This window comes from Manis javanica, chromosome 3 (assembly GCF_040802235.1).
Source record: "Manis javanica isolate MJ-LG chromosome 3, MJ_LKY, whole genome shotgun sequence".
Lineage (NCBI taxonomy): Eukaryota > Metazoa > Chordata > Mammalia > Pholidota > Manidae > Manis > Manis javanica.
Window position 1 is genome coordinate 21,807,087 of NC_133158.1, and position 26,212 is coordinate 21,833,298.

Below are 26,212 nucleotides of genomic sequence, written 5' to 3' on the forward strand. Positions count from 1 at the left end.
GATTTATAAAAAAGTCAAAATTATATTTGTACTTGTTGGAACATTCCATTCATTATATATAAAAATGAGGCTAAAAACAAGGCAACTGAATGAGATAGAATGCATCCAAGGAGAACAGCCAGTTGTTGTCCCTCTCTGTGAGAAGAGTGATTGAGAGCATGGGTTGGAAGTCAGGACCTCAGACCCAGGCAACAGCAAGTCCTGCCCTGGGTTCCGCTCTTTACGGGGATGTGCTCTGGCCATCCTCTAGTCATGCCATCTCCGTGGCTTGAGAAATCCACAGGGCCAAATGTGCAAATCCTGAACCTGGGTCCCCTATCCCTGGTTCTCTGTGTGTTCTCAAGTACACTCCAGTGCCCAAGACCAGAAAAACCCCCTCTCCTGTCGGCTCTCAGCACAGATGGACTGGGCATGGAAAGGCGGGTATGGACCAGGGCTGAAGGCCTCTCCTCCCCCGTCCTCCATGCTCCAGCACAGAACTCCAAGAAGGCTACAAATCCTCACTATGAATCTAGAGTTCTGGTTGTTTTGAGCATCTTTATTAAAGTTAGAAGATAGAACAGATTTTGTCAGTTGATTAGTTTGATTTAGAGCATTTATGATATTGTGACATATGTCCATTGCTTCCATAATGTATTTTTACCCCAAACCCACTTATGTCTTAGGTATCACTGGGAGCCACAGTGGGCTCCCATTTGGCTGTGTAGCTTCCTAGCTGTATGATCGTGAGCTGTTTACAGGTCTCCCAAGCTTTAGTTTTTTAACTGCAACATGGAACAAAGGGTAGTTGGTTGTGATTGAATGAGATAAATATGGCTTACCTGTAGAACACTGCGGTAGTTTGTAAACTCAGGGCCAGACTGCCTATGTTTGCATCTAGGCTCTACCATTGACTAGCTGTGTGATCTGGCACATTTCTGACCCTCTTTAAGTCTGTTTCCTCATTGTAAAATGAGAATGACAATAGCGCTGACTCATGGGTTGTTACATGGATTCAAAGCAACACCATGCATAGAATGTTTTGCACAGGGACGCTCCTGAAGTGTTTACTATTATTGTTTTCCCATAGCAAGCATTCAGGAAACCTTAGCCCTCATTATAAGTAGCCTCACATTTGAAACTTTCTTCATGTCTTTAGAGAACAGCATAAATGAAAAGTGAGATGGCAGGAAACTGAAAACAATTTTTGCATATACAGAATGTCAAGGCTTCTGAAATAGGAATGCAGATTCCCTGGAATATAAAATCATAAAACTTTGTTTGAATGGCACTTGACTGTGTAGGGAGGACATTCAATTATCCCTTTGATTCCCCAGATGAACCTTTTTAGAGGTATGATTATTCACACCTAACAGACTGATCCTCTCAGTAATATGAGAAGGCCTTCTCACAAAGAAGGCCTTCTTTGTGCCAGAAACTGGTCCGATTCCTTGGGAAAGAGCAGTGAATGAATGGACAGTCCCTTCTCTCATAGATCTGACTTTCTAGTGGGGAGACAGTCGGCAGGCAAACAGCTGGGTAAGGAGTGGGGGGTAACAGAATTTCAGGATCTGGTGTTGCTCTTTTTTTTAAAAAAACAATATTAAGACAAGGACCCCTATGATAATATCCTTTTGAGCAAAGGCCTAAAAGAGGTTGGGGAGGCCACACAAATATCTGTGAACGAGTTTTAGGGTTCAGAGATTTCGTGAGTAAAAAGACTCCATCCAAGGTAGATGGAAAGCGGGGAGACCTGTGTGGCTGAAATCAGGTGAGTGACTAGGGCGCAGAGCTAGGAGATGAGACCAGCCAGGAGGTGTAGGGGCCACGTCATACATAAAGGGGAAAGGCCAAGTATCGACTTGGGATTTTATTATGAATAAGATGGGCAGCTCTTAGAGGAATTTGACCAGAAGAATGACATGATCTAACTTATTCACAAAGATTTTTTCTAGTCTCTTCTTGGAGAATTAACTGTGTGACTTCTCCAGTTTGGAACTGCCTGAGAGATGGTGGGACCTAGAGCCAGGCTGGCAGTAGTAATGGGTAGGTCCTGGATTTATTCCTAGAGTAGAGCAAACAGGTTTGTTGATGGATGAGAAAATCAAGGCTGAAAATAAACTTATGCAAGATAGCACAGCTGAATAATGGCAGACCTAGAACCGAAGCTACATTTTTGCAATCTTAAGCTCAGTATTATTGTCACAGCTGTGGACCACAGGTCTCCCTGCTTCCCTGCAAATGGGTCACAACCATTTATAGGTTGGCACGGTTGATGACAGTGGGCTGATTAAAGGATATGAAATCTCTTTGTGCTTACAGTTCTATCAATTACACATCCTTTACACTATTCCAAAACTATATCAAAATTATTACTATTGATCACAGACCTAAACTTTTTCAGATGCTTTGCATCCAGGACCTCTGAGCCTCCTTAAAAGCTCTGCTAAAAATATTTTCTGTTTATTTTCCTGTCCCCCATGGAGCTCACAGTCAAATGCAGACATATATCCACTTCCAATTCCCAGAGGGAAAAAGAAGTCTAAGAAAATCTTTTAGTTTAATGTGTTGAATGTGTTTGATATTTTCCATAACCCAAAACTTAGTCACTATTTTGTATAATGGAGATATAAAAAGATGATGATTAGGTTTTTGGAAATCTTACAATGTCATTTAAACATAATTTTAACATCTGTGCCTCTCACTCAACATCCCTAGTGGACATGTTTTCCTTTCCACTGCTTGTCTGTAGTGTCATGGCAAGGGCACATGATTCGGCCTGTGGTCGGTGCTGTGGGTCACATCATTCAACTTCTCTCAAGTCCAGCCCCCTTATCTCCACAATGGCCGTATTGCTTATCCAGCAGGTTTGCAGCAGAGTTAATGAGCTAACACGTGCTCATCCAACAGGAGTTCTTTGGCCTGTCATACATACTAGAAATGTTAGATTTTCTCATTTCCAAAAGATATCTGCAGAATTATATCTAGATCAGGATCAGAGGAGGATTTACTGCTAAAAAGTAGAACACCTGGCCCCTGCTCTCAAGAAGGGTTTAGTTTCACTGGGAAAATGAAACATATATCTAAAGTGGTTTACTAGCAAAGCAAGACAATTAAAATGAATAGCATAAATCCTAAAATTGCAGAGAGCAGAGAAATGAAACAGAAGAACAAAAGTACCAAGTGGGTAAACAGCAGCCAATATTGGTAGATTTGGGGAGTAAGGTGTGTTGATCATGTGACTGATTTATGCTGGGCTGTATCAAGACCCAAATTTACAGGACTAAGTGTTCAGTTCGTAGTGGGACTTGAATGCTAAATGGTAAACTGGATCTCACATATATGGGTATGGAGAGGCGATGAGCTAGAATCAGCAGGTACTTAGCAATAAATATTAATTTGAAGGAAAAATTGAAATTACAGAAGGGTCCGCAAAGGAAAATCCATGGTTGATGTTAAGAAATTCTAAAGCATTGGCTTCAGTGAGCTATTATTCACCCTAAACTGGTCTTAAAATATAAATACTGTGTGACACGTTTAATAAATGGTGTATAAATATTTTATGTACTATTTTTTATCAAACTGACATTCTTTAATCTCTTGCAGAAGATCCATTTGCTGGTGATGTCTTCTCCCCCAGGGAAATCAGTTTTACCAACCTGCAACCGAATCACACTGCTGTGTACCAGTGTGAAGCCTCGAACGTCCATGGAACTATCCTTGCCAATGCCAATATTGATGTAGTAGGTAAGCACATCTGGGAGCAGACTCTTAACCTGCTGTTTTCTTAAGAATGTTTAAGGCCATACTCACAAATAGATTGAATTCTCAGCACATAAAACATGGGTAAAAGTCCTTTCACCTTATATTTGGGCATTAATTAGACTTCATACTAAAATTATATTTTCAGAAATGTATTGAATTTCAATAGTTTTCTAATTTAGGAATATGTACTGTACTCAGTTTTCCATTTTTATTAGTATGGATAGGATAAAACATTTAATTTGCATGTTACTTCCTACATGAAAGGTTAAAACAGTATTTATGTTATTTTCAAACAGATGTTCGTCCACTGATACAAACTGAAGATGAAGAAAATTATGCCACAGTGGTTGGGCACAGTGCTTTCTTACAGTGCCAGTTCTTTGCTTCACCCGAGGCTGTGGTGTCCTGGTAAGCTGTACCCAGTTTCCCTGAGGGCATGTTGTCGTAGGTTTTGCTTTTGTTCTTTCATCCACCATCTGACAGGCTGTGTTGTGTCCATGTTCATGTTCTTCCGTGTAGCCAGTGCCTCAGTAGCAAACCTAATAATCTACCTATCCTGGAACCATTAGATGTGCAGGATTCACTCACATGGAGAGATATGCAGAGTCACTTCTGCTCACAAAGGAGAGCAAAGGCTTGAAGTGGTTATGAGGACACCTGTACAGGTGGATGTAGTTTCTCCTTACGGGTATATCTCAGGTCATGTAGTATTTTACTGTTGCTGGTTTGGGTATCTTTTGCACCATGTCTTTTGAATTTAATTTTGATACGCTGACTGGTGTAGTGAGTTGAAACACATTGCTCTACGGACCTACCACATTTGTCACTCCACTAGAGATGCTTGAGTAAACTAAATAATTTTGCCATTGTTCCACAGAGCCGAGATTGGAGTAGGGTGAGCAAGTCGGAGTCAGATCTTGTCTTTGTTTAAAATTTGAGTATTTTGTTCACATTTTGTTTTTAAAAATACTCCATTAAAATATTATTTATCCTGATTATTGAGCTATTTTGGCATCCCTTAAATTTTGCCTCCGAGGGGACCCTGCTCACCTCTGCCTGGCCCTGGCCCTGTGGGATCCCCTGGGAACAAGCAGCCGGAGTTCATCCTTTGGGTTTATCTTACCCCAGCAGCCTTTTATTGTGAAATGTACAGAGTAAATCAAACTGTGGCAGCAAATGCTGGGAAAATGGATGAGTGTAGAAGAAAATGACTCTGGGTTGCTCAGAGTGAATGTAATCCGCATCCACAGGGCAGGAAAGACTTCCTGGCCTGTAATATTTCTGAATGGCCAGTGTTCTCCCCGGGCGCCAGGGGCTTCAGGAGGCTCATTATGTCTTTCAATTACTAGCTTTCCCATTTAGGGCCCTGAAGCAATCCTTAACTAAAGAGGTCGCCATCAATAAGCCAGAAAATATTGATTAAGCTCTGAGGACAGATGCAGAACTGCTCTGGTAGGTCTGAGAGGCAGAGCGGAAGCACAGAGCAGGGGCCCCAGTGTCCTCCAGCCACAGTCTGTTTTGTCAAGGAAGACATGTACTTCTGACCCAGTTTTGAAAAAATGTAAACTCCAGTGGAACATTTCATAAGGTCTGCTAAGCTCCTAAAGAAGAGAGACACTTGAACAACATCAGCCAGTGGTCTTAAAAACTCATTATGCTTTTTGTGTCCATAGGCAGAAGGTAGAAGAAGTGAAACCCCTTGAAGGCAGACGGTACCATATCCTTGAAAACGGTACATTACAGATCACCAGAACCACAGAAGATGATGCGGGCTCGTACTCTTGTTGGGTAGAAAATGCTAAAGGAAAAACTGCAGTCACAGCCAATTTGGATATTAGAGGTATTTTAATTTTGTTTCTACTTGACATGAATTCTCACATGGGCTCAGTTTGCATTCATTTTCCCAAATGAAACAGTACAATTTCAACTATTTCAAACTTCCTAGATTGTGTTTCCTCTAAACCTCCCCCACAAGATAGAGGATATCACAGTGATATGTCCATGGCTTTATGCAGTTTTAAGAGGGAGCTACCTGTTCTGAGGATGCCTGGCCACATTTTATAATGCCCTATTTTGGTATATTTTTATATTTTATTTCAGTTACCAACTCAGTGTAAAGATTAGAAGGGGTTTTGTACTTGCGTACTTTTCCTCTTTTCAGAACAAAGTCTTGAATTTAAAATTGTGTTTTTCTAAAGAGAATTCTGAGCAAAGTATAGAAAAATCCTATATAAAATAGGTAGGATATGTTCCTGTGACATGTCAGTATTATGTAGTCTACCACTGCTTTGATGATAGGGTACATATTTATCTGTTTCTGCTGATAGCTTGATATTTCTCTAAACACATACCCTCCCCTTCCTTTTCTTACATTCTTCCACAGTACTTATCTCTTTCCTAAGTTATCCTGCATACCACAACTATGGACTATATTTTCAAAGCATGTAAATATTCTCCCCCTCTGAATTAATAATAAACTAGTTTTCCCTTTTTCCGTACATTGGTTTGATTACATGTTCAGAAGTCCTAGAAGGAGAAATTATATAATTTCCAACAGCTAGAGGCATTTGCTCACTCACACGCCTAACTCCCTTTGCCCAGGAAGCAGTAAGGGAAATTGCTCAGCTACTTTTAATAAGTGCACTTCCACCCAAATTTTGTCAGATGCCCAGACCTGGATGGAAAGAAAATAGTAATGATACGTGATGTTGGGAAATTACATTGTGACAAACACTGTGTGAGGATATGACTATTACGTTGACAATTGTGGTTGATTATATTGCAGGCATTTGATGAAGCTGTGCTCTGTATTTCTAACTAGTGTCTTCGGTTAAAACAGATGCAACAAAAGTTCGAGTTTCTCCTAAGCATCCTCGTGTTCCCAAGTCACATACACTTGAGTTACACTGTGAGACCAAATGTGACTCCCATTTGAAACACAGTCTGAAGTTGTCCTGGAGTAAAAACGGAGAAGCCTTCACCATGAACGGCACAGAGGATGGCAGGTGAGATGACACTTGGCTGGGATTAACACCTTGCATTTGAAACAAAATCATAAACATATATTCATAATGAATTAAAATACAAAAACTTACTAATATATTTCAGTCTTGAAGGTAATATTTAAAAGGTGACGTAAGATATTCTGGTTTATTTTCTTGTTTTTTGCTATTTTTTTTAATATAACATGCACCATCCTTATTCATGCATGAAACAGAAGCCACTCCAGGTAGGTGTGAAATATTTACTGTTTGGGTGCTCACAGAACAATTGGAAAGGCTGGGGGAGATGGGTCTCAGGGGGGCTGCTTACTGAACCTCTGGGTTCTTAGTCACATGGCTTTGCAGCTGCCATCCAGATGTCTGGAAAATGCTGCTGTCCTCAGGGCCACCTCCCCCCATAGGTGCTGCTAGTGAGTTCCACCACTGCCAGCTCCCTGCCTGCTCGCAGGGCCCCCAGGAGACAGTGCCCATTCCCCTTCTACATCCCAAACTCACATGAGTCTATCTCATTGGCAGAACCTGAAGCCTATCTACACTCCTTCTTGCCTCTCTATAGAGAGTATAGGAAAAATATACAGAAGAAAGCACAAACAGATGCTGAAGAGCCCTAGACAATATTACATATATCAAAGAAAGAGGAAAGAATCAAAATTTTACTGAATGCCTATGCTGTCTTTTCAAAGCATGCAGAGAAGGCTCTGTTTCCTTGAGCCAAATCTCACTGGTAGTTTTCTTTTATTATTCATCTTTCCATAAAAGTAAATTTAAAGGTCTGCAGATAGGATATGCAGTCCTTAGGCCAGATGGTAGCAGTGTCATAATTATTAAGATCATAGGCTGGAATCCTAACTCTGTCACTTACCAGGTCTGTGACCTCAGACACACTGTTTAACTTCCTTGTGTCTTTGTTTTTAACTGAACTATGTTAAAGATGTAAAACTTTAAGCACTTTCATCATACAGTGGAAATGAGCTAACATACTTAGCTTTTAGAAAAGAACAGTACTCAATCCACTTTAGCTACTAGAATTTATACTTCTTCAAGTGGCTTGTGTCATTTCTGTCACCGGCTTGATGCTGTGTGCCACTGTTTTGCAAAGGCACTAGTCTCAGCCTTGGTACTTAATTTATTCCACTTCATTCCTATACATGTAAGGAAAGGAGCATATATATTGCCACCGGTTGTCACTGAAATAAATGAGATTAATTATCTACACTGAAGAGGCTACACATTGAAACAGAGACCTTCTGCCTTAGGTTAGGTCTCATTTGATTTAACAACTGCTTGAATCCGCCCCGTTCTCCCTCTTCGGTTATTTAGAGCCTTCCATTTGACCTCTGGGCTACAGCCAAGAAGGGAACCCGTGAGTCCCGCTCTGTTGGTGATGGGACCTGAACCCAGGGGCTCTAACCAGCCTTGCTGGGGCCCAGTTTGAGAGTTTTGCAGGGTGCTGAAGGGACACTCAAATGCACTTTGGGCTGTCTTAGTAAACTAAGCAAGTGCCACAGATGTTCTGCCAATTTTTCTACACAAGGAGTGGGGATGAAAGGGGGGTGAAAGACAGTAACTTAGCTTAGAAGAGATCTCCAGAGCAGGGAAGGCTGGGAGTGATTGGCTGGTCCCCACTGGAGTCAGCAGCAGGTGTGGAATGACAGCAGGCATGGAGATCACAGGTATCCACCAAATGTCCAGGAAACCATTAGTCAGCTCTTGTTTCTCACCTTCTGCTGGGTTGCCTTCTTATTGTGGAGCTTGGAGCCTAGAAAGAGGTAAATTTCAAATCAAAGGTACACAGAAAATAACAAGTGAAAATTCCTTTTCTCTTCCCTCCTGATGATCCCGTCACCTACGGGTAAGATAGGTGTGGAAAACTGGCACTCCAGACCATTTGACCTCCTGGACGCCTGATATGTTGGTGCTCCCGACACACTCTCCCCCATCAGTCCTCACAGCAAACCTACCAGGAAGGCTGAGATGACCTCAAGGAGTTTGCTGTGGATTTCTGGACTGCACGTGGCCCTAGGTCACACATTATTGTTTGAGTCCAAACAATGCCAGGCTCCACATACTAATCATTATATGTGTTTTTTTCCTCATTTACTTCTGAAGAGAAAGAAAATATTCTTATTTCAGTTTTTTACATCAGGTAAGGCTCAAGGTTTTGGTCAAGGTTTTACAAATCACAATTGGTGGAACTGAGTTTCAAACACAGGTCTCCAAAAAGAGAATCATTCTGTCATATTGCCTTCAGCATTATGTGGTTGTTACATAGATACAACAGGGGTTACCTGGGATTGGGGACAGGCCTGCTAGTGCAGATGGAGGTGGGAGAGTCCGTATGGTGTCGGCAGGTAAGAAACAGGAAAAGATTGCGAGGAACGGTGGTGAAGTGAAGCTAGAGAATAGGTTCCCTGAGAGTAGAAAACATTTTTAAAACTTAGACTGTGCTTAACAATGATAGTGACAGGGCTTCCTCAGGTAGGATCCACTTGACCTATGGTGGGAAGAGTGCAAGAGAAAGAAATGATCATTGCCTCAGGCACTGAGAATTTAAAGCTGTTGTGCCAGCACAAGAGAGCACGTCCTTGATAACACGAATAGCTGTCAGATATTTATGTGTGCCAGAATTATCTACATGTCATGTGCAGTTGCAATGGCTTTTACAAAACTTCTGATTTGGAACCTGAACTGAGACCAGGATATGAGATTTTTGGTAAGTTCGCATTAATCGTATCAAGGGTCATTTGTGAGACTGAAAAAGGCAGCTCCTCTGGGAAGAGTTAACAAAAAGTTGCCCTTTTCGCCAGAGGGAGCCCCATGCCAGGACACGAATATTGGCAAGACGACCCTAGGGGCCCCCGTGGGTGAGCAGCTTTATACAAAGCACACGCCTATTTAAAGAGGTCATTAAATTGCATTCCTTCACCTAAGAAGGTACTTTTCATAAATCATCTGTACCAAATGGACATATAGCTAATATGATCAGATAATTTATGTCAAAGCTTTATCATGTTTACAATTACAGTGACATTACTGATCAGCAACACACGGTGGTATCAACTGGCCAAAAGGGGAACCACGTTTGATTTTACTACCATTTGAAGTGGTTTTCTGTAATTCAAACTTGTTAGCCATTTATATGAGTTTCCTTCCCTCATTTCAAGGACATTATTTCTTTCAACAAACTGCTGTGAGTATAGTTCAGATGTTTTAAGAATATTTAAGTTACTTTGCATAAGTATAGGGCAGAGGTATACTTTATAAAAAATCATTTAGATATGAATTACAAATTGGCAAAAACAGAACGAATGATGAAAAGCTAGTTGCAACTGATTTGCAGAAAGAAGTACTGGTCTGCCATCTGCTGTTCAAATAAATTGCAAAATTTGATCATTGTCAAAAGGGGCATTCTGCTTGGGAGGTGGAAGGGGTGGAGCAAAGGGAAACTTGTCAAAATTAGAGATAATCAGACTGTAGCACATTCTGACTCTGTAGAACTGGAGTGTGATTCAGGAATCTGCCATTTTAAGAAACAGCCTGGTTGGTCCTATGTAGGTACATTATGTGAAGTTTTTTTTAATTCTTAAAATTTGTTCCTATAGGCAATACAGAGATTTGAAAGGATTATGTTTCTATTATTTTCATCCTCATCATATACTCACTTTTTTTCCCCGGTAGGATAATTACTGATGGAGCTAATCTGACTATATCTAATGTCACCTTAGAGGACCAAGGTATTTACTCCTGTTCAGCACAAACCACTCTAGATAGTGTCACGGATACAACTCAAGTAACTGTCCTGGGTAAGTGCACTAATGAGAAATCTCTATTCATTTCCTCTCCATTACTGATTAAATTCTGTTGTTTTTTTAGGCAATTAAACCAATAATAATTTGAGCCCCTGCATATATATATATATAGTTCATTTAAGTTTTTCATTTAAATAGTAACCTCATTTCAAATGCTTTCTTCTCTTCAGGCTTTAAAGAAATTAATTAATGCTTAATTTCTTTTCCCTACATGGATAATGTTGCCAGTAGCAATAGGAGGTAGGCAGTGCTAACAGAAATCTGAAGCATGCTTGAGTTCTCGGGGCTCCTGAGCTGCCTTTCCCCACATGCAGAGAAACAGGGCTGAGGCATGGAGGGATGCGGAGAGGGGCGTGCTCAAAATCAGAGGAACAGACTGAGCTTGAAGGGTTCTGCCAAGAAATGCCTTTGATTTTCTTTTTTAAATGATAATGCTAGTTAGAAAACAATGTGCTTACCTCACTAGTGTAATCAATGCTGTGGCCCATGCAGTCACCCGTGTTTAAAGCTCTGAGAGCATCTGCTGGGTGTCTTCCGGTTTCCTTCCCAGATGCACTTTCCACCAGCTCTCTGGTCTGGAAACTTGACCTGCATGGGCAATGTCAACAGACCACTTATATACCCTTCAAGCTGAATTTGGTTCAGCCCATCTGGAGCCCTAGCAACAGAAGAGGGTGGGTGGGTTTATTCCCTGTACACCCTCCCTCCCTGCAGGCTACACCCCACTGCCAAAGCCTCACTGGTTCGCCTGCCCAGGGAGACTCTTTACTAGAATCCCATCAGAGAGTATTGTTAACAGAGGGTATAAACTGAGAGGAAAAATTCAGTCTCTCAAAGTAGGCTGGTGAAGTGAGTAAACAGGATTGATCTGTTCAAGGGAAGCAAATGGCCACCAGATTGGGTTCTACTAAAAAAAACCCAAAACAACAGAGCAGTTCTGAGGTAGTAGAAGGTACGAACTTGGTTCAATAAAAGTAAACCTTTGAGATATTTGGCCATAGAAACAAGCAGAAAGGTTTAATCCGCTATTAATTATTCCACTAGTAATTCACCAGGAAAAATAGTGGAGCTGTGGGTAAACTGTAGTCTATCCCAGGCACCAAAGTGCAGAGGTTAAGTCTCAGGCACCACAGCCTTTGCCCCTAAGTATTCTGAGCAACGGAGCCAGTGAGGGCAGGGGCGCCACACCACTTGGTTGCACAGTGTCCATATTTCCTTTTAAGATGTATTGTTTCAGGCTGCCTCTTCTAGAATTTGTAAATGTTGAGAATTTTAACTAAGTAGTGGCCATGAGGATGTGCATTGTTTATCTATGATTTTTTTTACCCATCTTTCAGAATACAAATAATTTTTTTCTTAAATATTCAATGAGGTAGACTGTAAACTCCCAAGAAGTAGTTAAGAAAACTGTAGCCTAATTTTTTAGGCCAGTCCCTGGTTTTAAGAAGCATACTCCAGTAACTGACAGCAACAAATAATAGATGCCCAAATAGTCACTATAAAGCTCTTCTTCCCAGAAAACAGTTTTTAAGAACACGCTTGGCTCATTTTAGTTATGTTACTTTCCTTCACATAAGAGTGTCATCCCTTTAGGTCTCCACAGCAATGCATGAATTCTAGGTCCACATGGTTCCCAGAGCAGATTTTATATCAGTTGCAGTAGGCTAAGTAGGTTGCTTCAGAAAATTTCAGAAATGAGTTGGTTCTTAGTAAGTGTTGAAGAGAAATACTCTGAACACTGTTCATAAAGAACTTTCTTATTTATGCAGTACCCAATCATGTTTTGGACATAAAATGTTCTGAGTTAAAAACAATGGACAAATTCTGAGCAATTGGCAAATAGTCAGCAGGGGCGATAGATGTTGCTTCCCATTTGGAGAAGAGCCCATGGGAAGGACTTTATTAGATATTACCTTATTGCCTCCTTTGAGAAAAGATAAGTGCCCTTGATTCAGGAGGGAATTGAAGCCAAATTTTGGAAATGAGGATCATTATTTAAAAGTACCAGTTTTCACTTACTTTAACGCTCTCTTTTCTAGTTTCTGTCACATTTATCAGCAATAAATCTTCTTCTTCCAATATAAACTGCCTTCCCTACTCTGTTTCAGAACTCCAGACTAAGAGAGTATGAACAATACATTAATTATAATATATTAATTACAATAAAAATCCAAAGCATGCAGAAAAAAAAGCCTGAGTTCATGTTCTCTATCTTATTTTCCTGTAGTCACAGGACCTAATTAGATGACTACCATATAATACTTATATGCATAATTGATGTGATAAATATTTTGTGACTAAATGAGTAAGTGAAAAACACATATGCAAGGCTTTAGGAGTGATCCAAAAAGTAATAAAAGATGGCCCCTACCCTTGAAGATCTGTATAGCCATGTACAGGCAGTGAATCATGCATATAAGTATCTGAGGTGGGAGATACTAATCTACTCAAGACAGATTATGTTTCTAAAAACTGAGTGTGCATACTCATGACCCAGGGCTTTTAGGTAGAAATACAGATTTCTGGGTCCTTGCCTCTCAGTAAGCCCTAGAGATAGGGCCCAGAAAAGTTCACTGTTAACAACTCCTGAAAGTATTCTGATACCCATGGAATCAGAGTAGAGGGAGAGAATCCTTAACAGGGAATAGATGTGAAGAAAACTGTATTTGCGATAGAACCAGAAGTGTTGGAGAGATGTGTGCAACTGAGGGTGGACACGTGAGCCTGGAGAAGAAGGGGGCCAACAGGTGTGCCGGAGTGAGGACATCAGAAAACAAAGGCGGTGATCCGCGTTCTCCTTACCTTTGTGTTATCATTAATTAGATGTTCCAGATCCACCAGAGAACCTTCACTTGTCCGACAGGCAGAACAGGAGCGTCCGGCTGACGTGGGAAGCGGGAGATGACCACAACAGCAATGTCAGCGGTAGGGACGGCTTGGGATGATGTTACTTATACTCACAGTCAGAATTACTATCAAAGCCTTTTCTTTTTTAAACCACAGTTGGTAGATTATCCTTCTTTAAAACATTCTTTAGAAATTTTAATGTTGTGCATAAATCTTGGTATAACTTAAACATACTTAATCCATCCTCATGTTTTCCTATGGCCAGAGTATATTGTAGAATTTGAAGGAAACAAAGAAGAACCCGGACGGTGGGAGGAACTGACCAGAGTCCAAGGAAAGGAGACAACAGCCATGCTATCTTTGGCCCCGTACGTGAGGTACCAGTTCAGGGTCCTCGCTGTGAACGAGGTAGGGAGAAGCCACCCCAGCCGGCCATCGGACCACCATGAAACGCCGCCGGCAGGTAGGCAGGCTTCACCCCTCAGACCGCTAACATGTTTTAGTTTTGCTCCATCTTTGAACATCTAAGTAACAAAAATGTTCAGAGTACATCTGTCTCATGAGGAGTATGTAAATGTTTGGTAGAGAGCAGGGAATTACACTAATTTTTGATAACTATGTTAAAACCCAGATATCAAGGTTCCAAACTGAACTCTGAAATAGAGAAAAAGTCAACTTCCTCCGTTTTTTTTTCTTTCTTTCAACTTGCTGAAATAAAACTTTTGACTCATTATAGGCACACCTTGTTAAATTTTCATTGTATCTAATGACATTAATGTTATGAATTTAGTGACTTTTTCTAAAATATCTAAATTCCCAAAGTAGTGTTTGGTAGTACTAAAAAATTTGTGTTACTGAACTGGCATTGGCCGTAGCGTGGTATTATTCCCCCCAGCCCAGATCAAATATGCTAGGGCAGGCGTCCCTCTGGGATTGAGAAGAGGCAAGGAGAGGTGGTAACTGCATGAGATACTGGTGTGATCTTAGTATAAGCTGACCTTGGCATCAAACTCCATATTTAGCCCTTTTTTAATAAAATGGATCTCAGTGTATTTTATGGGTACATTACCCACTCTTTCCTATCTCTTGTCCCTAAAACTTGGCTGTTGATATTAATTTATTCACAATGTACATTTCCAATGATAACTCTAATAGAAAAAGTAGGTGTAGGATTTTTAAAAGGCTTAGAATGAAGATACATAAAATAAACCATCTATTCTCCACTAATTATATCTCTCCAAGTACACAATTTTATTCTTTAAATAAAATATGTATTTAAAAGCTGCCTTATGTGAAGTAATGGATGTATTAACTAACCTTATTTTGGTAATTATATTTGATATACATATATGAAATCATTACATTGTACACTTATAACTTAATGCTGTATGGCAGCAATATTTCAAAAAACTGGAGGAAAAAACTGCTTTAAATCTTGGTATTAACTAGGCCAGATAGAAATAAAGTTATTTTTAAAACTTTTTTGAGAGAGAAGGGATGATATGATAATAGGAAAAGTAATTTTAATGCTTGTAATTTTTCAGCTCCAGACAAGAATCCACAAAACATAAGGGTTCAAGCCTCTCAACCCAAAGAAATGATTATAAAATGGGAGGTATGTATTCTTTAATGTGTTATAATTACTTTCTTTCAGAAAGAAAGAAATCATTAATGCTAAGCATAATGATTATAAAAATATTTTTCAGCACATAAATAGAAGATTTAAGATCATTCTGGTTAGAATATTGTGAAATAAGAATTTAGCCGTGGTAAATAACTTAAGGAAGGTTATGCAGGTTGATTTAAGAGTTTCATATTCCTAATATTCTAGAACCTTTCCCATTCAAAAAACACTGAGAATATTTCACTAAGTTTCAGTATATCTTCTAATAAATATAATGCATATCAACAGGACAACTCCCAAGTAATAGCCACCACTTGTTATGCCCTATTAGGCATTTTGTAAACTCATTTGAACTCTGAGAACAATCTTACCAAGAGGACGTCATGACGCCTTGTTCCAAATAAAGGGACTGAAGTCCAGGATGACTGACTCTCTCCCATCACTACAAAACTAGAAGTCAACAAACCTAGGGGGTCTTTGAATTTCAAACCTCACTTTTTCCCCTTTATATTCATCTCTGTTAAAAGTTACTAAATAACCCTTTCTCTTTGAATTTGGCATATAATTTTATATCGACTCAAATGATTTCAGTCAGAGCATTGTTTCTAAATTTCTTCAGTAACAGTGAACTTTTTTTTCCCCTTCTATCTGGACATATTTCATTTTAACCTATTGGAAGTATATTACCAGTCGACCATTCTGATTAATAACAGTCTTCCAAGCATTGAATTTTATAAAAATATAGAACATTTTTTAATGTATGCTGGAATATACGAATTTATTTCAATATCTCATTCCAGGTATGATTTTTGGAAGATTTTCTTTTTGAACGTATAAAGTTTGGCTTGCTTTTAATCACACAGCCCATACCTGCAAAGTATTCCATCAGTATTGTTATATCAACACTAACTATTCCCATTAAAGGAATTTTAAGCTTTGCAAATGTAAAATTTGGAAAAATAATGGCAATACATAGAAAACATATAAGATTATTCTTTCCTTGACCTTGTGTCTATAAATAGTTACTATCATATTGTTTTGATAATTAATCTAAAATTATGCTTTGTATCTTGCTCTTTTAGAGAGTATATGATGTCTTATCCTCTTTTAAATTCCACAGAAGTTTCCATAAAATAGGTGGTATAATGGGTAGGATGATAATAGTATAATTATCAGGTCAGTTCCTCAGAGAAGAACACCATGTTCCACAAACAGTAGCTCATTAATTATCACCACCCCTCCAGGAGGGCTACAATAGCTTGATGGTGTTGGCCTTACATTTCAGATGGAGAATCTGGGACTCTGAGTTTAATGAATGTACCAGATGTCATGTGCTGAGTCAGTAATGAAAAAAGGGTAGCAGTCCTCAGTCCTTCATACCGCTTGTCTTACAACACACTCTTTTTTCCCCCACAAACATACACATACACACACACCTGATTATTAATGCTCTCTTCTTGCAAGCATGTATTACACTAAGACAGGGTTTATAATTTGTCTTTGAAGAGTAAATGCCATGGAATTTAGTAATTTAACTAACTAGAGGAAAGTAGTTCATTGCAACATTGACAGTTGCATTCATAATATGTACCATTGAGCTTCATTTTCTTAAATGTCAGAGATGTAATAATTATAGGCACGACCAGTAAAGTTTAAGAACTTTTACTCATTGGTTATTGTTTGCATGGATTATCCTGCAAAAGGGAGTTAGGTGCCAGATATTTCTCAAGTTGATAAGCAGACACTGTGAGTGAATTACCAGAACCTCTTTAGAGACTTACAAAAAAATTCCTATCTACACAAGATAGAAGCAATTTACTTACAACACACATACATACACACAAAAAGGTATTTCAAAAAGGATTGACAATGTAGATGAGCAGTCAGAACAGAATAGATGTCCCTGATTTTTGTTCTGTTTTCTTAAGCATTAAAAATTATGTATTATGATGTCTTTGGCTTTTATAGGCAGTAAAAAATGATAAAGTCTCTGCCCTCCTGGAATGTATCATCTATTTGGAGGGACAGACAATAAACAAATACACTAGCAATATAAAAGAATGTCATTTAATGAAAAATCCTATGGATGAAAATGAGATCAAGAGCCTTATATGTTAGTTATTAATAAATATGCATTTACTAATTGAATGGACGAACCTTGTATTACAGTCAAAAATGAATTTCTATTCACATATCCTATTGTATATGAAGTATCTTTATAAACTTGTCACACTGAAGATTATGAACACAATTTTTTAAAATAGTAATATATTGATGATAGAACTAGTCTTTTTAGCATTATCTACTAAAACTCACTTTTCATATATATATTGTGTTAAAAAAATAGTATCAGAAAAGAGCCCTGTAGCCTGGTTCAATAATTACAATGACTTTTGCTTGCCAGTTCCCTTTGTTCTTAAGCAGAATGCATTTATGTAAATTTGAATGTCAATAACATAGAAAATTTCTAACCTCAAAGACACCACAACTAACACACAACTAAACAGAAACCCAAATCCACTCATGTTTGGGAATTAGGAACTTCTTCAATTCCCTGGTTATATGATCCCAGCCAAGTTGTTTCATAGCAAAGGTTTTGTTATTTCTTGTAAGAAAATCTACCAGCTTTAAAATGGAATCTAGGCAGTGAATGCAGCAGCCTATCCAGTTTTTACAGAAGTTGTTATAACCTTGCTTTGTCCATAGATCTCTTTGAGAATACAGCAGTAGTATATTACTTGTACTTTCTCTAGAAAATTATACGCAGAAAGTGTTCCTCACAATTTCATGGCCTCTCAGATCCTTGGAAAAGCATACACAGACTCCATCAACAGGTCCCCAGGCCCCAAGTTAACAGTCTCTTTTCTAGAGATCCCTTTGTGAGGGGAGAAGGCTGGTAGTCTTAGGAAAGTTCTTTCTCAGAAGAGTTACCTACGGTGGTGCAGTTTATTTAAAAAATTTCCAGGGAATGTATTTTCCTCAGGGCAAATGTGTAAATTGAATAATATTACTTGTACACATTTATTGTCTGTAGGCTGAAGGAAACTGCAATTGCTGATTGCAGTATGGAGCTAAAAGCTTGTGGCCTGATTCATCTGGGCAATGCTAAAGCCCCAAGTGAATGTACATCTATATGATAGTAAAAAATTGTCCTGGGGGTGAAGCTTTGGAATCAAAATTTAAACAATGACTGCGAAAATCTCACAAAGTTTTTGTTTTGTTTTGATTCTTTTTCCTTCTAGCTAATTTAACTACTCGCCTTGGAATAAGCATGCACTTGAAATTATTTTGTTGATATAGAACCATGTTTTCAACTTAATTCGAACCAATCCTTCTAATAAGTATTTTAATAAATTAGATTGGTGAAGAATCATTGCAGATTCTGTAGGAACACTATACGACATTATTGAATCACTTATATACACAGAACAAAAGTTCTGTATCTCTAAGTGGACCTTTACAATCTAGGACTAAAATCACATTTTTAAATGTATTCTATGTAATAATTCATTTAAATGTACATTCCCATTTCTATGAAATTAATTTTTTAAATTGTTATTCAATTAAAAATTGAAGTAGAAATAACCATTCCTATACTAGAAGTATCTCCACAGCAAATAAAGTCGGGGGGTGGGGGGTACCTAAAGAAATAGGAACAGAATGGTCAAGGAACTGGGAAATTGTTATAGTGAGAAGCTATATTTTCTGGATTCTAATGTATAAACATGTATGTTATACAAAAATACAAATTAACTCAATCTCTCTCATCTGGGAAGGAAGACAGAGAAGGATGGATACAGTAAGGGGGAAAGTCATGGGAAAATCCCATTCACAGCCATGAAATTCATGGCCATGTCCTATTCATTTCTGCCAGTTCTTTGGGAGTGAAAAAGAATATAGAGGAAAGTGTAAACAAAAGCTAAAACTCTGTGTGAAATTTATTTTGAAATGGATATATGAACAGTTAGGCCTAAACACAAGGGCAAAATCCAGGCACCTAAATTGTAGGCTTTATACTACTTGGGAGATGAGGGATTAACTTTCAGACTTAAACTGACAGATGAACAACCTGTTTCCAGACCAGAGTGGGGTTTAAGATCTCCTAAGAAACAGTCATTCCATTGCAGGATTCTTGATGCCACTTGGGGTGGCTTGCCACTGTCTAACGTGTCTGTGATCACACGGAATTTTGCCTTCTGTTGTAGCCTTTGAAGTCCATGGAGCAGAATGGACCAGGACTGGAGTACAGAGTGACCTGGAAGCCACAGGGAGCCCCAGTGGAGTGGGAAGAAGAAACAGTCACAAACCACACCTTGCGGGTGATGACGCCTACTGTCTATGCTCCCTACGATGTCCAAGTCCAAGCCATCAATCACCTGGGCTCTGGCCCTGCGCCTCAGTCAGTGATTCTCTATTCCGGAGAAGACTGTAAGTAATGCTCCCAGACTCCCAAGCCCGTCAAGGGCAGTCTTGCTCAAGTATATTGTGTTTCTGTCCATGAACATTTTTGAACAACTTCTGTATGCAAAAAGGGTGTACTAGCTGTGGGAGATAAGAAATACATCAAGTAGTTTCTACTTTGGGGTTGACTGCAGGACAGTTGATCAGTATACAGTAGTAAGGAAGAAAGTTTTAACTTCATACAGTTTCCCAATAAAGGTATTTCTATATTGAAAATCAAAGACCTGGAATCTTCAGTACAATCAATTAAGCAGTGTAACTGTCATTAAGTTTCCAATTACACTTGCCCTTACTTGTCAAGGACCTCCAGACAGCCACTTGCTGACATCCCCTGGCCTCAGTTATATGTCTGGAGCTTTCCTAGCACAGATAAGATCCAGATCCAGTGATACACAGTTCTGAGGTGCTGATAATATATCATTAAATACTTATACCATAATAGCTGCAACAGATAGACTGGAAAAATGAAAGATACTGCATTCCACATTACTACATGGGTTATTCTCATTGTTCTTCTAGTATCCAAAGTAATATTTTAGTTCAAGAATAAAGGTTGAGAATATTAGAGACTACGTCCTTATTCACCTACTAATAAATTCTTCTACCCAAAGGAAACTACATAGGACACATATCTGTAAACTAAGATACTCGCTTATCACTCTTCATTTGGCTTATTCCTCTGTAGTTTAGCTCCTCAGTAGAACAGGGATAATAATACCACTTTAGAGAGTCGTTCTAAGAATTATATGAGCTGATCCAGGTAAGACCCTTAGAACAGTGCCTGAGGCATAGCATATGCACAGTTAATGTAGCTGCTGTTATTATCTAGTTCACCTGCTTCCAAAGACACGATGCACATAAAAATATTCCCACTATTTCCAGTTGTGCTGCCCACACTGTATCCTTCTGGAAAGTGGCATTTCTCCTTGCAGTGCAGGCTGTTCTCTTCTCCTGGACTCCTGCTGGGCTCTGAAACTGCTCTGTGATGAGAAACTCTCTTGGCTCCATTTGAAATTGATTTCACAAAGGTCCTTTCCTCAGATTAAACAATAGGAAGAAAACCACCTTTTGAAAAGGATAATGATCACATTTAGAAATTATTCAAGCTAATTATTCTTATGTACCTAACAGATCCTGATACAGCTCCAGTGATCCATGGAGTGGACGTTATCAACAGCACATTAGTTAAAGTTTCTTGGTCAACAATTCCAAAGGACAGAGTACATGGACATCTGAAAGGATATCAGGTTTTTATCACAGATTTTATCCTTATCATTGTTGAATTAATATCTCTCCTACAAGTAAGAACTGACTTCAGAAGAAGCCAAAAGAGACTCTGATACCATGGCCGACATGTTAAAGGACTCCTATTCTCATTGCAGATAAGTTGGTGGAAAACAAAAAGTCTGTTGGATGGAAGAACACATCCCAAAGAAGTAAACATTCTGAGATTTTCAGGACAAAGAAACTATGGAATGGTTCCTTCCCTCGATGCCTTTAGTGAATTTCACTTAACAGTTTTAGCCTACAATTCTAAAGGAGCTGGTCCAGAAAGTGAGCCTTATATATTTCAAACACCAGAAGGAGGTAAGAAAAAAACAGTGTAGGATTACACCGACAGTGGAATTATCCAATGGCCAAATCAAACATTTCCTTCCTTGTTACTATTTAATTATTATGTACTTCATATGAGTTAACTACTCAAATTCTATGAAAACCTGTAATCTAATGGGGTTTAATGTTTTTTAAAGAAATTTCCCTACTTATGAATGTCTGTTTTTGCTCTTGTGTTTTCTAGTACCTGACCAGCCAACTTTTCTCAAGGTCATTAAAGTTAATAAAGACACTGCTACCTTATCATGGGGACTCCCTAAGAAATTGAATGGAAACTTAACTGGCTATCTATTACAGTACCAGATAAGTAAGTAGAAATATGAATCGGATTCTCCTGTTAAACTATTTGGTTTGCTGTGCTAAGAATCTGACGATCATGATTTGTAGGCTAGCGCACTTCCTTATAGCATACAGGTCTGTATACTGGCTTGCAGACAAATTTCAGCCTGCTGCCTGTTTTTATAAAGAAAGTTTTATTGGAACAGCTATGTCCACTCATTTACCTTTGTCTGTAGCTGCTTTCTCACTACAGTGGCCAAGTTGAAGAGCTCTGTCAGAGATTACATGGTCCACAGAGGCTAAAATATTTACAATCTAGTTATTTTCAGAAAGGTTTGCCAATTCCTGTTTTAGAAGGAAAGCAGTATGTCAGTGGGTACCAGAAAAAGTGTTTACTACTCATATATAAGGGGCCTTGAGAATTAAACACACCAAAGAAAAGAGTAAGTGATATAATAGAAAATCAAAGTGCATGTAACTTCCACAGTACATACACTGCATCTTCTGTCTCTGAGATGTGTCAGTCTCAACCCTAAATATACTTCTGTTTGTTTGTATAATCCCCAATCGGTAGCCCCCTGGCACAGGCAGGTGACCCTGAGAGACTAGAGTTGTCTCTGGGCCATTACTCAGAATAGGCTCTGCCCCCACACTGCCATTCCATGAGGTTGAAAAAAAGCTCATGTTTAGATGAAATCAGGTCATTTTTAATCACAGCACCTCCCATCTCTAACAGTTTTCAAATTGAAGCATCATCTCAAAATGGGAATTAGGGGACAGAGACCATGGGAAATTTTAGACTTCAAGTACACCACAAAGTCCTGAAGGGCTTCTCTGCCTTCAGTTGGTTCAGTATTCCAGGTCAGGTACTAACTTTAGTTTTTGATGGCCTGTTCTCAGATGGGCACATAGAATTATCTAGGTAGAGGCATGATTTCAATAAAAGTAGCTTTTTAGCATTTTTGAGTGTTTGCTATGTAGCATAATCAGTACTAAGCACTCTCTCTGCATTTTTTCATTAAAGTAGGAAATCTATGAGTTATTTTTATTATCACTATTTTGTGAACCAGAAAATTGAGGCACATTGAGTTCAGATACCTAGCATCATTCAGGAAAATATGGGTTAAACAATGATTCAAACCCAGATCAGTCTTTTAGTCTAAATGCTGAGCTCTTAAGCCTACATACAGTCTTCCATGAACTGGTTTTGAAACATGTAGAAACCACTGAAGAAATATTTAAAGACTTTTTAAGTGTCAATTAGTTTGGTCAAGACATTGCCTTACCTTATCCTAACAATAAAGAAACTCAACATTAATTAACTTCCAGCCTTCATGTTGATTTCTTTATAAGATTTGTATATACTTTTAAAACAAGTTAGATTATAGAGAGAAAAAGCTTAAATATTAAAAATTGCAGTGACTATTTTACTGCTTGATATGTGAGTTTTTAATAAGATAGAACTGTATACTTTGTTCTCTATTAAGTGATTGAAATATTTTTAGTTTTATATTTTCTCTAAGAAGTTGCTGATAGGGTATATGAGAGTTCTATCTAGAGTTCCCTGAATTTTTACACTGATTATGGTAGTTTTTCTATTGAATTTGTGGTATTGCATAGGAATATTCTCAATCTATAGACAGTTACGATTTTAGTTTCTTCTTTCCAGTGTTTGGATCTAGTTGTATGTAAATGATTTATTTCTTTACCTGTATGGTGTCTTGGATTGAGAGTCAAAAGGATTTATCCACTCCTTCTCTTGCCACTAATGGCTACGTGGTCTTGAAGGTATTTCACCTCTCGGACTATTCTTACAGCAATTTTAGAGTACGTTGTGTTCTTACACGAATCTTTCTGGGGTGCGAATTCTTCAAGAGATCCTACCTAATTCATCCTTTCCCATTTAGCACTTTACAGCATATATTTTTTAATGTTACTTATTAATCAGTTTGATTTTACATATAATGAGTACTTATTTGGTGCCACACATTAAACCAGTAGCACAGAAGACACAAAGAAATCGTCAGAAATATTCCCCTAAAATTTAGGAGTTTAAAAATGGTCAAGGATATATACCTTTTAATTGGTATGATGAAGGTGGAGTTACTGGCTGTAGTACGTACAGCACAGTGATAAAGAACATAGGTTTCTGTAGTCAAAAGGGTATGGTATAGATGCAATGCACAGTGTGCCAGTTATTGGCTTTAGGGCTGGGCAAGGTGTCTAGTCTTGCTAGACCTCCACTTTCCCGTGGATGTTATAGCCACAGTGGTTCTATCTACCTCATAGAATTGAGTGAGGTGATTATGAATCGTTAAGAAAGTGCCTTGCATACCATAAGGATAAATGAAAGCAAAAATAAGGAATAAGGGAATTTGAACTGTTAAGACTATGAAATGTGAAGTGGTGTTGTTCATGTTTATTTCTTTAGTAAATGACACCTATGAAATTGGAGAACTAAATGATATCAACATTACAACTCCATCAAAGCCCAGCTGGAGTCTCTCAAACCTCAATGCAACTACCAAGTACAAATTCTACTTGAGGGCTTGCACTTCAAAGGGCTGTGGAAAGCCAATCACTGAGGAAAGTGCCACATTAGGAGATGGGAGTAAGTACAGGAAGCTTCTGCATGCCTTTTCTCAAACTGCTCTGAAGGGAATGTACCATGTAGTCATTGTGAATTAGAAATGGTTGTGATCTCAGTCTGCCTGGCCTTTTCTTTCCACTGACATAGATGCAAAATGTTTTTATCCTGTCTTAAGTTCACATTGATTCAAACTGTGGATTTCTACACAATAGCGGTCAGACTATAGCCTTAGTGTATATAAGGTCAGGGACTATAATTTTAGTTAATTAAAATAGGGGGACATAAGGTCATGGAATTATTCATAAGGTTCGTTGAGGGGTATTTTTATTTTGGAAATGTTTCCATATGAAAAACTATTTGCCTTTTGCCCTGGTAGACATTTTGTAACACTGATCCAATACATGTCACTTCCATGTCTTGATTTGTATGTATAGATAAATTTATATATTGATTTTACTATCTGCTGATTGATGACAACAAATGACTAGCTTGAAAATGGCTCAAAAATCTATTTGGTTTTATTTGTACAATTTGTCTAATTCAACCACTCTACTTTTTCCCTTTCCACATTATTTCTAAAATTATGATTTTGGAGTTTTTGCTAAGCTTAACAGAAGACAGAGTAAGAAAGGGAGGTAATGAGAAGAACTGATGTGCACATGAGTAAGTCAGAGGGCCTTGTTTAGGGCTCCAGTTGATCAGACCTCCAGGGATATATGAGGAAGGGAAGGAGGAAACAGGAAATGGCAGGAAAGGAGATACAAAGACTCAGTTATTTATCATGTACTACATATCAGTCATTATTCTAGATGCTTTTCCAAATTTTAGGTTTGAGAAAAGAGAAGATTGTAATGAGGAAAATCAAACTGTCATTTATAAAAAATACATATTTAAGTAGTTTCTCCCAAAGAAGCCACAAATTATTTCCAAAGATGAATTAGACAGCAAGTAAAATGAAGAAGTCATTTACCTACTCATGGAAGTTATATTTAAAGTTAATTGAACACTTACTACTAACTAAAAGGATCTCATTTCTCAAGAGTTCAAACTGGCATCAAGTATCCAATACAAAAAAGTCAGAAGAGTAGTAATCTAAATATGTATATTGTATATTTGTTAAAAGCAGAAGACATGAAAAGGTTGCTATTTTGTCAGAACCAAGAGCCTAATGTGCACGGGAAACGCTAATGCCACACTTGCCAATTTGCAGCATGTAGGAAAAGATATTCACAAAATTCCCTTACAGTTGTTACACATCCTAGACTAATATGGAAATGTTTAGAAAATTTGATGATCTATTTTTATAAGATGGAAAATGCTGCTTATGGGATCTTATATATGATGCTACATCTTTTCTGTGCATTAAAGATAAAACTAATGTGTTTGAGAGTCTTCCAGCATATTTCTTCACTGTCTTATGTCTCAGTAATTTGGAAATGTTCCTTACTAGTATGTTTGTGCTCTTTTTCAGGGTTCTGCATTTTCACCTCCTGACCCCCTTCCCCAGCTGACACTGATTTCTCTTCTATAGGCATATCTTGCCGTATTTACAGGAAAGAAACTACAATCTCTTTTGCCACTGGATTTCAGCATGATATTGGAAAAAAGAATAGATACATTTTACATTTCCACTGAGTAGATACATCCCGATATCACTAAACACTCTAAAAATGATAACTTCTGTGCGAACTTGAATCAATCTTTGTGTATCTTTCTCTCCTTGCTCTACCTAGATAGCAAATTTTAAGGTCAACTGTCACATATTCAGCAAATGGGATTTGATACATAAGCCTTTTTTTCCTGGATATTTTCTGGTTGTCACTCCAATTTTGAGGTGCCTCACATCCCACCATCTAAGATGGGGAAAAAGATGAAGTTAATCAGAAATATTCTGTTTTTCTGTACCATTGGCTTGACCGAAACACTTGCTTTACTCTGTTTTTCAGAAGCTTGCACTACTTAATGTTATACTAATATTTCTGTTTTTCAAAGCCCAAATTAATTGCATTCTGTTTCAGTGGTGCTCAATCTTAAAGGCTTCGCTCAACTAATATAACTGGCCTTACTTCTCCCCATGGTGCCATTTTTAAATAAAGCCCTTTTGTTATCAGTAACTATATAATCAACTTCTATTCTATGGTGAAAAGTTATAATTAAATTTTTAATGTAGGACATATACCTATTCAAAATAGTTTCATAACTCCTAATATTCTCAACATGGAATGTATTTTATTTTCAGAAT

General features: G+C 38.3%; 1 protein-coding gene across 21 annotated transcripts in view; it reads left to right on the forward strand.

Annotated features, from left to right (window-relative positions):
- CHL1 (cell adhesion molecule L1 like) overlaps positions 1 to 26,212 on the forward strand; it is a 309,930-nt gene that overhangs the window by 266,978 nt on the left and 16,740 nt on the right. For 18 of the 21 annotated variants that reach the window (XM_073230929.1, XM_073230928.1, XM_073230927.1 and 15 more), the window contains 13 exons: positions 3,586 to 3,726; positions 4,041 to 4,152; positions 5,418 to 5,584; positions 6,584 to 6,748; positions 10,421 to 10,549; positions 13,379 to 13,480; positions 13,668 to 13,865; positions 14,947 to 15,017; positions 19,232 to 19,454; positions 20,619 to 20,734; positions 20,870 to 21,074; positions 21,286 to 21,408; positions 23,812 to 23,991. In XM_073230929.1, the coding sequence (XP_073087030.1) occupies positions 3,586 to 3,726; positions 4,041 to 4,152; positions 5,418 to 5,584; positions 6,584 to 6,748; positions 10,421 to 10,549; positions 13,379 to 13,480; positions 13,668 to 13,865; positions 14,947 to 15,017; positions 19,232 to 19,454; positions 20,619 to 20,734; positions 20,870 to 21,074; positions 21,286 to 21,408; positions 23,812 to 23,991 (1,932 nt within the window). Of the gene's footprint in view, positions 1 to 3,585; positions 3,727 to 4,040; positions 4,153 to 5,417; positions 5,585 to 6,583; positions 6,750 to 10,420; positions 10,550 to 13,378; positions 13,481 to 13,667; positions 13,866 to 14,946; positions 15,018 to 19,231; positions 19,455 to 20,618; positions 20,735 to 20,869; positions 21,075 to 21,285; positions 21,409 to 23,811; positions 23,992 to 26,212 lie in introns of all 21 variants that reach the window. The other 3 variants (XM_073230941.1, XM_073230939.1, XM_073230943.1) reach the window with 1 other exon arrangement.